The following is a 12,830-nucleotide window of genomic DNA, read 5'->3' on the forward strand; positions in this document are numbered from 1 at the left end:
TTTCTTTCTTTTGGAATTTTTTTGAAGGGCTGAAAGGGAGAGTTCTTTACTCTATTGCTTGAGCAATGCTTTGAAGTTTGCTCCTTTGCCAGAAGGCTGTTGAAAGTAACACAAGTGTTGTTGGGTGCTCACTGGCATCTCTTATTACTTGGAGATCTTTAAAAGCTCTCTGAATAGCTTACTAAGACTTCATTAAGATTTGATTTCTATCTAAGTGAGGAAGAAATTAATACTCTGTGTTTTTTACAGGTGGATAGGCAGCCATAAGTAAATTCAGTGAAATACCTGCCTCTTGAGGGTGCTCTCCAGTCCTCAGGGAGCTCCCAAGTGAGACAAGCCTCTGTCTTTTTAACAACCAGTCTGACATCACCCTTCACTGCCACCATTTCCATACCTCTCATTGTTCGTGTGGTATCTTGGCAGGAAGAATGAAATGATGGACAACTTCAGAGTTTCATTCCACAGCTGTTTCCTGTAGATTCAAATGCACATCATCCTTTTTCCTATGGTTTATGGTTATTCTCCCTTTTTTTCAGTTTTAAATGGGGTGTTTTATCTAAAGCATTGAGATTTGTTGCAATCGTTCTCTCGTTAGCAGCCGTGCCAATGGGTCTAACCCCTTCTCTGATTGTTGTCCTCAGGCAACCCGCTGACAGTGGCCTGCAAAGCCTTCTTCGGATTCAGTGGAGAATCGGGCCCCATGATCTACTGGATGAAAGGGGAAAAATTCATTGAAGAATTAGAAGGTCACATTAGAGAAGGCGAAGTCAGGTACTTTTTGGAGTATTTGCTGTTAAGTATATGGTATGTCCCAAAAGCCTGTTTTATTTTTAAACAGGTTTTTAATTTGAGCTGTCTAACAAGTGATGAATGACTTGGAAGCAGGGCAGTGTGAGTTCCTCCCTTGCCTTTCTAGGAGATAAACTCTGGAGACATAGTTGCTATCCATGCACCCGAGAATCCATCACCAAATCCCCGTGCTGGCAGCTGCCGCATCTCCGACTGTTGTGGGGGATGAATCGAGCCTTGTGTGGAAATGCTGCTGTCCCCTGCCACTGCTCCTCATGGCGGTCTTTGGCAAGATGACATTTATTTCAGCATCAGTATTAATCTTAAAGATGAACAGTCTCCTGTCAAAGTGTCCATACTTTTTGTCTACTAAATGTATTGGCTGCCCATGATATAGCTCTCAGTGTGGCTTAACCAGGACTTTCTAAAGACGGTAGCATTTGTTCCTCCACACTTGCATTTAAAGGAGAGAAGGAAGTCACTGTGTGACGGCGTCTGATACCAGCTTGCGCTTGGTTTGTTCCAGATGCTGATTTTCATATGCTGTACCAGTTGTAATGAAAAAAATCACTTGTATCCCCGTGAATGTTCGTGGAGTTTGTACCTGACAGCATCTTCTTATCTCCCCTGATAAATAATTACTTGATCGATAGCTCTTTTAGACTAAGCTAGGATTATATGATGGACAAGGTGGTCCTAGCTCCCATACACAGGTGAGGAATATAGATCATAAAGAAACCCAAAGTCTTTACATGTTCTATTGCTCACTTTTGGTCTAGTTTCAGAGGTTTTTTTTCTTCTAAAAGTAATTTTGGAGAGCAAGCAGAGAAAAAGATTCCTTTACTTTATTATGTGATCAGTAATTTGAAGTTCAGTCCATAATAACCACTAGTAATAACCACTAGTTATTAAAACAAACTAAAATAACTGACCTAACATTGCTTCTTAACTGCATACAGACAAAATTTATCATCTATTGTTAGAAGGCTTTAAGTGTACAATCCCTTTCTGGGCTTTTGACCAGAAAAGACAATTATTGGAAACTTCTGCCGCTGCAAGTAATGAGCATTTAACTCATTACATGAACAGAGTGATTTTGATCACGTTCTGCTTCACATCAGAAGGACAATTTGAGGTTTGCATTTAAAGATCCCTCCAGTGCCAGCACAGGTCCAAACTGGTCCTTTATGTGCATTTCTGTGAGTGAAACTTGAGTTTGAAAAGGTATGTCTTTGCTCCGTCTCATTGCATATTCTGGATTCAAAATAATTGCATTACAACACTCTTTCCTCTCTCCGTTAAAATGCTCTGACTCAACTTTATAGACTCCTTGCAATTCAGTGAGTCTTGTCTTTACTAAAGCTACTTATCACATACCCGGTCTCCTGCATCGCAGCCAGCTTTAAAAGCATAGCATTTACCAAAACCGACTGCATCGTTACCAGCACTGCCACAGGCCATCCCTATTTTGATTTAGAAGTAGCTATGGCAACTGCAGTAGGAACTTTTTGCAAATGACTTTTTCACAGTGACAGCTCTCGCTTATGCATCCCATTATGGATATTCTGACTTAGCAAAGCTAAGCAGCACTAACTGTTCTATCAGCGCCTGAGCCACTCCACATCTTCCACCCAGTCCTATTTATTGACGTATTTCAAAAAATACCATGGATGTTGCAGGTTTGATGACCGACAGTGAACTTGCCAATTAGACGCTTTTCCCATCACTTTGCTTCTATATGGTATTATCAACACACTTCTGTTAATGCTGAGAAACTTGATGTAGTTGGGGATTGTTACAACCGGACCAAAACAATCCATGTGTCGTTCCTTTGACAAGTGTTTAATATTTTAACTCTACATCCCCTATCTTAAATTTGTCCTTGAATTTGCAGCTAAAACTCTGAATTTCTGGTGCTGTCCTTGCCCTGGACTGTATCCATCCATTGTGTCGCTGGATTTTCTCTACGTGGTGAGGGAGCAGGTTTGCACATAAATGCATCGTAGGGATCTAAAACACCCATCGCTATCTCTGGTATGCTTATTTACAAGTCAATTAGTCTGTGCACTTTTATGAAAGCACTGAAATAAGGATGCCCGTGACTTGAGCATTGCTGTTAAAATCAAAGCCATGGAGCTGTTTGTTTTGGCAAATACTCTTCACCATAAATAATATGTGTAGCCCTGGGTTTACGATTATTTATTAGGCATTGTTAGAGAGCCTCATAATAAAAAGCAACTAATGAGCATTGCAGGGCACAGGTGATGGACCCCTCTCTTACCATCCTCATTGTCTGCCCTTGAATTAAGCTCCCCAAATATTAGAAATTCATAGGGAGAAAAGGAGAAGGAGACTTTGCTTGACAGGTGGATTTTCCACAGCAATAATAAAAACGTCATGTAAATTGAATGAGGCTATTAAACAAGGAATTAGTCTGTAAGCCTGCCTGCAGAGCTGTCAGTTGAACCTGATTATCAGAGGAGCCCAGAGCAAATTTCAACCCCATTTCTCTGCCACAGCAAAGAAATATTTTCAGGGATAAATATTACTCTCCCAGCCACCTATGAGTTGCTTCTCTTCTGTTTTCGGGCGCTGCCGCAGAACACTTTGCAGATACGTCATACTGCTCAGCCTGAAGAGTATGTTTGTCTTTTTTTTTTTTCCCCCTCCCTTCTCCATTTTTAACTGGAAATAGTTTAGCTCATTCTAGAGGCATGAGAAGTGAATGGAGACATTTTAAACTGCAGCCTTATCTCCTCTCGCTGATTAATTCAGCACTCTGCCTTCTCATCCACAGAAGTTAATTGGTGGGTGCAAAATGCTCAGACAAGATGTTGCTGCTCTGTGGCATTAGGAGAGGATGCTGAAGGAGGAAGGCAGAATTACCATCACCGCTTACGTGATGTCTTAGGTACTTTGCAGAGAAGTGGGGAAGTGACAGCGCTCTCCTGAAAAACTTGTGCTATTTAAGTAGACAATTTACAGGCTGCAAATGAGAACCAGGATGCAGGGAAGTGATTGAGAAGGAAGACCACCGTGCCATGTTGTTAGTTGAGCTACTTTTCTTTGGAAAGTGCTTACATGCATGCAGATAAGGTCTTTTATCTACAGACTATTGTTAACAATTTTCTGAAGTAAGGACTAAAGTTCGCATCCCTGTTCACAGTCCAGATCCTCAACTGTCTTGCCTTTTTGATAAGTCCCAATCACATGCTGATTAGTAAAGGTTTGGATTAATGCCTTGATCCTGCAAAGACACCCAGGTGAAGCTTTCTTATAGCCTTTAGATCTGTGATCATATCAAACGTGAGAATTTCAGGAAAACATAGTTTCAAAGGAGAAGCATTTGTAACTTCAGTTGCAACTTAATGCATAAACAGTGGGAAAAGTATGACAGATAACTTTGAAAAATCTGAAACACTTTGGATGTTTTTCAAAGAAAACAGTCTGAAATGATACTTTGTTTTTTAATTCAGTTTTTCTTAAGTGATAAATAACCACTAGACAAAATGTTTTGTTTTAGATCAAATAAAATGCTGCAGCTTGAGCAAAAAGAAAAATGTTTTTTCATTTCACCCACGTCTTATCCTTTCATCCTGTTTATTGGGAGTTGACAAGCACCATTGATTTATGTGTGCATTAAATGATCTAATTACTCTTACAGTTTGTCCATCAAAGCAGAAAAAGGCATTATTTTCTCAACCTGTGGGAATTGGCATATGTTGGTAATGTTACTGGTAAAGTTCCCAACAACCCTGACAGGGACAGAACTTCATCTATGCATGTGGAGTGAACACTGGTGCAGCTTTAAAGTCTAACTTGTTGACAGTTTTCCTTTTTTTCCCCAAAAATATTTTGCTTGGTGTTCTCTGGACCAGCTACAAAATGCAATCAATTAAAGGTTGTAGACATATAAAATTTTAGGTGACTGTGTTTATTGGTGACACTAATTGATCATAAGCTGTATAGTATTGGTTTAAAAAAAAAAGCAGGAATAAAAGGTTTAACCCCACTAAAAGCTTCCCACACTTTGTTACCAACATAATGTTTAAGCATCTGTTAGCATTTGCATGATAAAGCCTGTTCTGAGGAGTTCTCTCCATAGAGATTGCAATTAACATGAAAATAAGTGAAAAAAATTTTGTCTAAGTTCATATTCCTTCTGAAGAAAGCTTCTTCTTTAGATGATCAGATATTATTTAAATTTTGGTTAAGGGTTGATTATTTTATTTTAAATAGATTCACAATAATAGTTTATTTTATCTTAATTGTAATGTCTTCGTAATTGTTACCATGCGTAAAATATGCTGATTGTAATAAACACAAGATAATTTGAACATTCACAAAGTGCTCCAGATTAATGTCCCAGATATCTTCTCTGCTAATGGTTTTATTTGTTCCCTGTAGCGTGATTTGAAGGCTAAAATTTGTGGATCATATTGTTTACCAACAGAGAAGAAAGACTTTCCTAAGTTCAAAATATTTCACTATATACATAGAATATTAATAGGTAGATGAGAATTGGTTTATCAGACTCTCAGGTATTTAGAATGATAAAACACAAGCAGAAGATTTGAGTCTGTAAACAGATCAGGGCAGTTTCTATTCTGGCCAGAAGCGATACAAATTCAGCATTTCTTGCATTATTTTCAGCACTTAGAGTCAGGGCCAGAACAGGAAAATGCAGAAGTACACAGTAAATGAGGATGAATTTGCAAAAAAAAAAAAAAAAAAGCAATTCAACCTCTTCCAAAACAAGATATATTGTGTTCTTAAACAAATGCTTTTGCACTTGCTTTTTTGCAAGTTTTTCAGGTAGTGGAAGAGGATAAATTGTTGTGGATACTCTGTTTTGTCTTCTGAGTTTTTGTCAGATCACATAAGCCTTTAAAAGCTATGTGCTGTATGAAGTCTTACCGTAAATACGTGGTTTATAAGAGTCAGGTTTAGATTTTTGATTCTCAAGTGCAATATGCACACACTTCCATTCTGATCTGTATTCAGATGCAGAGGTTCACATTTGCTGTGTGAAATGATTTACTGTCCATAAGAAAAGATGTGTTTTTTGAACACCCAGAACAACTTTGGTTTGTAATAGAGAAGTTTGGGGGTTGTTGTTGTTAACGAAAAATTTCAAGCTGTCTAGGAGAAACGGTGTCCAAGCAGTGCAAACAGCACTCCAATTAATGGCCCATCTTCCCTTGTGTCTGATTGCCATTAATGCATCAGTACATGGAGAAAACATTTCTTTTTTTGGTGAACTTCAATGTTATTTATTTTGCCTTTGCCTCTTAGTGCACTGCACTATCTTTTCTCAGTAAAACCCTGCTAGACTCAGCAGTACTACATGCACTAGTGCGTTCACGGTCTTTGGCCTGTGAGCACATCATGCAGTTTGTTTATCTCCTTTCACATTATGCAACAGTACTCTGATAGGATCAAATGGATCTGGCAGATTATACTTGACATTGCATTTCCTTGTTCAAAGAACCAGTAACTTTCTTGAGCAACTGATAAGAAGCCTTTTGAGGGAATAGGGTGTTTTATTTTTAGTCTTGAGTCATCATCAGAAAACACTTGCATTTACTTTGCATTTGTTTTAATGTTCACATTAGAATAATCACATGAAAAGACTGTACCTCTGGCCTGAAATTCTGCTGGAGCTTTCTATTTCTTTAGTGGGGATTTTGCATTTCCCTTCTGCACTCTCAAAGGAGCAAAGAGCTCTTGTTCTTGACACTGTCCCCTTTTAAAGTCAGAATCTAACCAAAAGAAAGGAGAATTCCACAGAGTAGCACAGCTTCTGCTGCTGCTTCTCCAGACTGCATTAATATGTAGAACAAGACACAGCCTTTAAAATATTGCCTTATAATTTGCTCAGCTATGGCTTAGTAGCGCATATTTACTTCTCTGGAAAGTGAGTGCTTATTGCTACTTTAAAAAGCAGCATTGTTTTTAGCATATTAATTCAGGTGGAGCTGAGGTAAACGTGCTACATGCAACTGTTGTGCTCGCTGCCCCTCTTCCTACGCTTGATTCAGCTTCTTGCTGCAGACATGAAAAGAAAAGAGGCTTTTGGACAGCACAAAAGATGCCTGTATTAAATTTCTTCTGGATACCTTTAATTTCCCCTAAGTCCTTCTCTGGGAGTGCAAGGGGTCTGGGACACTTGATATCTTGTGCTGAAAAGTCATGGTTCTTTAAGGCATCTTCCACCTCTTTTTAATTCCGCTAAGAGAGGGCTGTATCCTTCCTTTCAGACTCCTCAGAGAGCACCTTGGAGAAAAGGAAGTGGAGTTGACATTGATCTTTGATGCTGTGGAAGAGGCAGATCTGGCTAACTATACGTGCCACGTGGAAAACAGAAACGGACGGAAGCACGCCAGTGTTCTTCTGCGCAAGAAAGGTAGTTATTAATTACCTGTGCTCTCACCCCGCTGAGAAGCCACACGTCACAGCCAGCCACCGAGCCGGGAGCGAGGTCCTGCTGGCCTCTCGGGCCCAGGCTGGAGCTGTGTGTGCTGAGTGAAGCTGAGATGCATTTGTTTTATGGCTTCAGTTTACCATTTGTAAAGAAATTTAATGAGCTGTTCTTTAGTCACTGGTGAATAAGCTTTTCAGCTGATGTGCTTGCCTGGAATCAAGTCACCAATAAAGTCAGTGGAAGTAGTTCAGTCTAAACACCCTACAAATTTGACCTAGAGTTGATGGACTACACCTCACAGGTAATGGTGTGACAGAGTTAAAATGTGCATTTCGTAGAATATGTAGCTCAGCAGTGAGGTCAGATGTTCTCATATTTCTCCAATTCCTAGCTTTCCTGGGTAAATTGAAAACTTAAAACAGTCGCCATGCATTTTGATTTTTAACTGCAACAGGAATTAAAACATTGCGATGGGAGCTACAAATCAATGGAGAATTACCCCATCATTGTGCTACCTTGATACTCTACCTAGAAGTGGGAATACTGGTACTGACAAATTATCTGTAGCAAAAAGCAAACCATTTGGTTTTGAATGCTCCAAATTAAAAGGTGCTGCTATGCTCTGCTGTTTGCAGAAGTCATTAAATCCTAAGGAGTGTAACAGTATCTCATTAGCGTTCTTAGGTTAGTTCAACAGCCTCTCCTATTTGTAAGTAGGGTGACATTTAAATTTGATCATGATCTCTTAAAAATGCAGGGTATTAGCAGGTACAAAAGCTGTAAAAGAGTGGCTGTTTGGAAAGCGAGGAAGGATTAAACACGCAGAATATAACAGTAATGGGAAACTACAGAGCCACCAGCACAGGAGATTGGCTGAAGACTTAATAAATTGTCCAAGTCTCTGCTGTTATTCTTAGCTGTAAATTAGTTTACCAAAAGAGAAAAAGAAATGTGTCCGCAGGGCACATGTGCAGGCTGTGAACCCAGTGCTGTTCCCATCCTCCATGTGCTTACAGACCACTGGGGTATTGGTGTTGGCTAAAAAAGCTAGCCCTCTCCAACCACCACGCTCCCAGTGAAACCCGCAGAAGGTCACTGGTTGGGGACTGTTTCAGTAGGCTGTGACAGGGAAGGGAATTGGCAATTGCCGGCGTCCTGGCTTTAGAGGCAAATTGCTGAAGCAGCTCAGAAGCCCAGTGCTGCCACTACGGCTTCGCGTGTGCGACTGCTTGGTTCGAGTACCCAGGCAAGATCAGGCAGTCAGTGCAGGGTTTAGGATGCAGTTTGTAGGGAAAGATGAGGCCAGGTTTCTACTCATTTCATTTATATTCATTTTCATTCAGCAGAGGTGTCATAAAAACAGATACTTTCAGAATGTTCCACTAGCTCAGAGTTAGTGAGTGGAAGTGGAAAGCGGGGGAAAAGAGTGAGCCAAGAAAAGATCTCCCAGCCAGAGAGGAGTCAGTGCTACCTGTGGAGACTGTATACTTGGAAGAGCTTAGCTTTCTTTGTGGCTGCAGCGGTGTCGAGGCCTACATCTCCTCCCTTGGCAGTAGGAGATGCGTGGGCGCAACGCGCAGCCCTGCCCTAGCTAGCCGGCCTCTGGCCAAGTCAGCTGCAGCAGGAGGGAAGCCACGGTGGTATGTGTTTTCTAAGGGGCTGCAGAAGCCCCACTGGGACCATGACAGGGACTCAGTAGCTCTCTTCTCCCAGTGCTTCTTCCTCCCATGTACGCTTTTCTTGCTGTTAGTACCTGAGCATGCTGCAGATCAACCTCTGACCTAGGGTAGACATGACCATGGCACAAATGAACTCCCTACTCCGGAGGTTCAGCTAAAAGCATGTGGATGCTAAATGCTGTTTTCATAGCTGTAATTTGTGCCCTCAGATAATCTATATAAAAGCAGAGGTAAGGGATAGGGGTTGTTGGGACAAAGAAGGGCTATTGGGGGAGGAGATCCTTGGGTCAATGTCCCTCTTTGTTCCTATTCTTACATGTGACCTACAGGTTATATGTATGAACGTAAACTGTTCAGTCCTATGAAAATCTAATGGATCAAGTCCTACTTGCACAATTTCCTATGCATGGAAAAGCTTTACGTCCTAGAAAGGAGGCATAGCATAGATTGGACTTTGTGCTAAGTAGTGGGGATAAAACACAACACAGAAGGTGCAAACCACTCTGAGAAACAAGGGCACACAGTTGTGATGCAGAACACATGAATGAACATTTAACATCTAAATTACCTGGGTGTCACAGCTATAATTGAGGAATCTGGTTGTCATGATGAAGGATTAACCTCTTTAGTGCAAAAAGCATTCTACCTTTCCATCCATCGAACACAATAAATATATGACTGATAGTAAGTATATCTTTGTTGACACTGTTAAATGTTCTGCTGTGTTGCATATATTAGAATAACAAGCCAGGTTTATTTATAACAAGGAAGTGCAGACATTTCAGAGCTCTCCTGAAATTATGGAAGAAACACTGCTGAGTACAGAATTTGGAGGAGAAAAGGATCACTTCTCAGCTACTATTTCATTTCTTTCTGCATTGTGGCTGTAGAAGGCCCCTCAAGCACTCTCAGCAGCACTCTCAGTAGTTACTGAGATAGAATATCTATTGAATAGATATTCAGTCTCTTCAAGTGCTGTTTATTACCAGTATTTCCAACTGTCCTTTGACTGCTTGTCCCGTTGTCCTTTTTGTTAGAGTATTCGTTAAGTTCTTAGGAATTCTTGACCAAAGTTTTGCTTTTTGTAGACTTCTTATCCTAGCTTTCTCCCACTCGTATGCGATTGTAGAGTACTCATAAGCCAGGAAATACTAGTATATTTACTGATCTGTGATAGGATTTAGGATAGGACTGGTAGAACCAGTATCCTTTTGTTGACCAGTATCCTTCTCTGCGTGTCAAAGAAGGGGTCATGGATTCTTGTTGTGATGTATCTCAGTTGTGCAGGAGTTGGGAGACTTAGGGAAGATGAAGAGAAAGCACAGATCTCCCCGTCAGAGAAATCCCTCTCCCTCCCACGCGCTGCCCGCTGGGGGTTAGCTTTTCCACATTTGGCAGGAGGTGCTTGTCTGTAAGCTACGTCTGCCCTCTCTTCAAAGGTGTGATTGCAGCCCGCCATGTGCACCCAAACTAGCATGACTCATGACTCCAGCTAAACTTGGAAGGCTGGGGTAAAAGACAGGAATAAAAACCAAAACCGAATTATAGCTGTAGAATAAGAGTTTCTAGAGTTGGTTTCTGTTTTCATAACAAGTGGTTATTTTTAAGCAAAATGAAGCAAAAGAAACTGCTGAAGTATTTAGGGTAAAATATGTTGAAGACTTTGCTGGATTAGTGGTCGAGTCTTCACAAATGCTTTATAAGAATCCAAGAATGTTGTCTGTACAGCATTAGTGTATGGACAGCCCCAGAGCATGTATCATCATTCAGGTTTTGTTTTGGTTTTTTTGTTTTTCCTAACAAAGAACCAAGGCCAGCTTCGAACATCTGGCCCTACCAATGCAAAGACAGAATTGGCCTTGTTCCTGAGACCAGAATGCCACGTCTGCTTTCTATCACGTTCTTTACTGACTGACTTCAGGAACACTTTGTTATTTGCTTTCATGTAGTTCAAAAAATAAGTTGCTTTTTCTTTTTTCCCTCCATGCTGTCCTAGGATGTTTGAAACTTGGTTTACATGGAGTGACAGTACATACATACTTATTCCTGAAGTTGTGGAAATAGTTCAGGATTCCCTTCAAATGTATTTGGAAAAAGTCCAGTATTTTTCTGACTGAAGTCTAAGTACACTATAAAATATACTGTCCTGGAACATGAATAACTTGTCAAGAACTGCAGAATAAAATCAGTCCGTGCTCTTAGTGGAAAGAAGCAGTGTATTTGGGCAAAAGTAAATATGACAATGATGCTGGCCCAACACTTAACTTCAGGAAGGCTGCCTTTGTTCAAGATGTAAAGGAAACATGTTTTTTTGATATTGATATTGTAACTAACAATGAGGAACATTCTAAGATATATTTGGCTCTTACTTGTTAGGTATTTATGGGACTTTTAATATTTCAAAGAGCATAATCCTATATATAATGTGTTGTGGCTGAATCCTTTTACATTATTTTACATTGTTGGAATCTATCCAAATATGATTACTTACTGATTTTCAGTCACTGTTCTGACAAAAGTCCAGATTCAACTCCTCCCCTGGGTTTTACTCAACTGCCTTTTTCTATTGACTTCGGTGAGAACCACTTGAGGAGAAAGGCATTGATCAGAGCAGTGCCCAAGAGCTGAAGAGGCAAGAAAACTGAGCATTTTGGGCTTTTCTCCATTTCCTCCACTGTAGAACAGAAATAAGGAGCCCAAAAACCTTGGCCTTCTGCCTTCTTAAGTCTGGAGGTGAGGGGAGTTACAGGGCAGACGGACGAGTGTTAGAAAGGCGAAAGCAAATCCATACAACATAATAATAATACAATCTATACAAAAGGCCCTGTCCTTGGACCTTTACTCTGCAAGGTAGCCTAGGTCAGTTTATACAGAACTGAATGCCCTTCTTCCTCCTCTGTCTAAGCCGGCAGTCTTGCAATAATCTCAGTTTCCTGGGAGAAAAATTTCAGTACAACATGAAAAGTTGCTTTTTCACTGAAAAATGATTTTAACCAGCTCTGCTCTCCATTTGACCAGATTTATCTCAAGAGCCTATGCCAACTTTACTGTGCAGTGTAATAAAAGTCCTATGAATTCCCTGTATTCTCAGAGAGATTAAATAGCTATTATAATAAACTTTTTCTATCTATGAGTCTCTGATTTCTTACCAGCCAGACATCAGAGATACTGTTCATTGGGAATAACTTGACATCTGATGTTAATTATTGAAATACAAGGCATGGGAAGGCAAGAGTAGCCCCAAAAGATACACAGCTAATTTTCTTCTTGTCTTGAAAATGACACGAATGACATACCAGTAATTTTTTTTCTGACCTAAGTTTTAGAAGCATGAAGATCACAAAAACTTTATGTCTCTCTAGTATTATAGTTTTTACATCTTCACATTGTATTTATCACAGCAGTAAATATCTTCACAACATCTTATCTAAACTAATATAGGCTGTTGGGGCTGTTGTCATCTTGTGTCTTTTATGGCCATGTAATATGCCAAGTGGTGTTACTAGCAATATTGTGTTCAGAGGACATTTCAGGCTAAGCAACAATACTGTAAAAGTTAGTGTCTGACGTCAGGTCAAGCACTGGATTGGTATTTTATGTTTTTTATCTTGGTCTGTCATTGGTTTGCTGAATGACCTTGAACATATTGCTTCACTTTCCTATGCCTCTGTTTCCCCAGCTGTAAAAGGTGGATAATTGTGTTTGAATGAATTTGTGAGGTACTTTGAGACAAACTGTTTGTGATGTTTCCTAACAAAAGCATCCCAGTAGGAAGTTTTAACTAGCACCAGTTCCCATTAAAATATAATGTGTACTAAACAAACATGCAAGAACTCAGTTAGTAGCCATCACAACTCAAACGAAGTAGCTCTTAGCAGCCGGATGTGCGCTCCTGGCTTCTCGTGTTATCTTGGGTGCTCTAGATGCTCAATTAATTC

The 12,830-nt window shown here is 40.1% G+C and overlaps 1 protein-coding gene across 6 annotated transcripts in view; it reads left to right on the top strand.

Moving 5' to 3' along the window:
* IL1RAPL2 (interleukin 1 receptor accessory protein like 2) overlaps window positions 1-12,830 on the top strand; it is a 401,853-nt gene that overhangs the window by 371,654 nt on the left and 17,369 nt on the right. For all 6 annotated transcript variants that reach the window (XM_064518225.1, XM_026123130.2, XM_026123131.2 and 3 more), the window contains 2 exons: window positions 642-771; window positions 7,050-7,195. In XM_064518225.1, coding sequence (XP_064374295.1) covers window positions 642-771; window positions 7,050-7,195 — 276 coding nt within the window. The remainder of the gene's footprint in view (window positions 1-641; window positions 772-7,049; window positions 7,196-12,830) is intronic.

The sequence above is a fragment of the Dromaius novaehollandiae genome, chromosome 11 (genome assembly GCF_036370855.1).
Source record: "Dromaius novaehollandiae isolate bDroNov1 chromosome 11, bDroNov1.hap1, whole genome shotgun sequence".
Classification (NCBI taxonomy): domain Eukaryota; kingdom Metazoa; phylum Chordata; class Aves; order Casuariiformes; family Dromaiidae; genus Dromaius; species Dromaius novaehollandiae.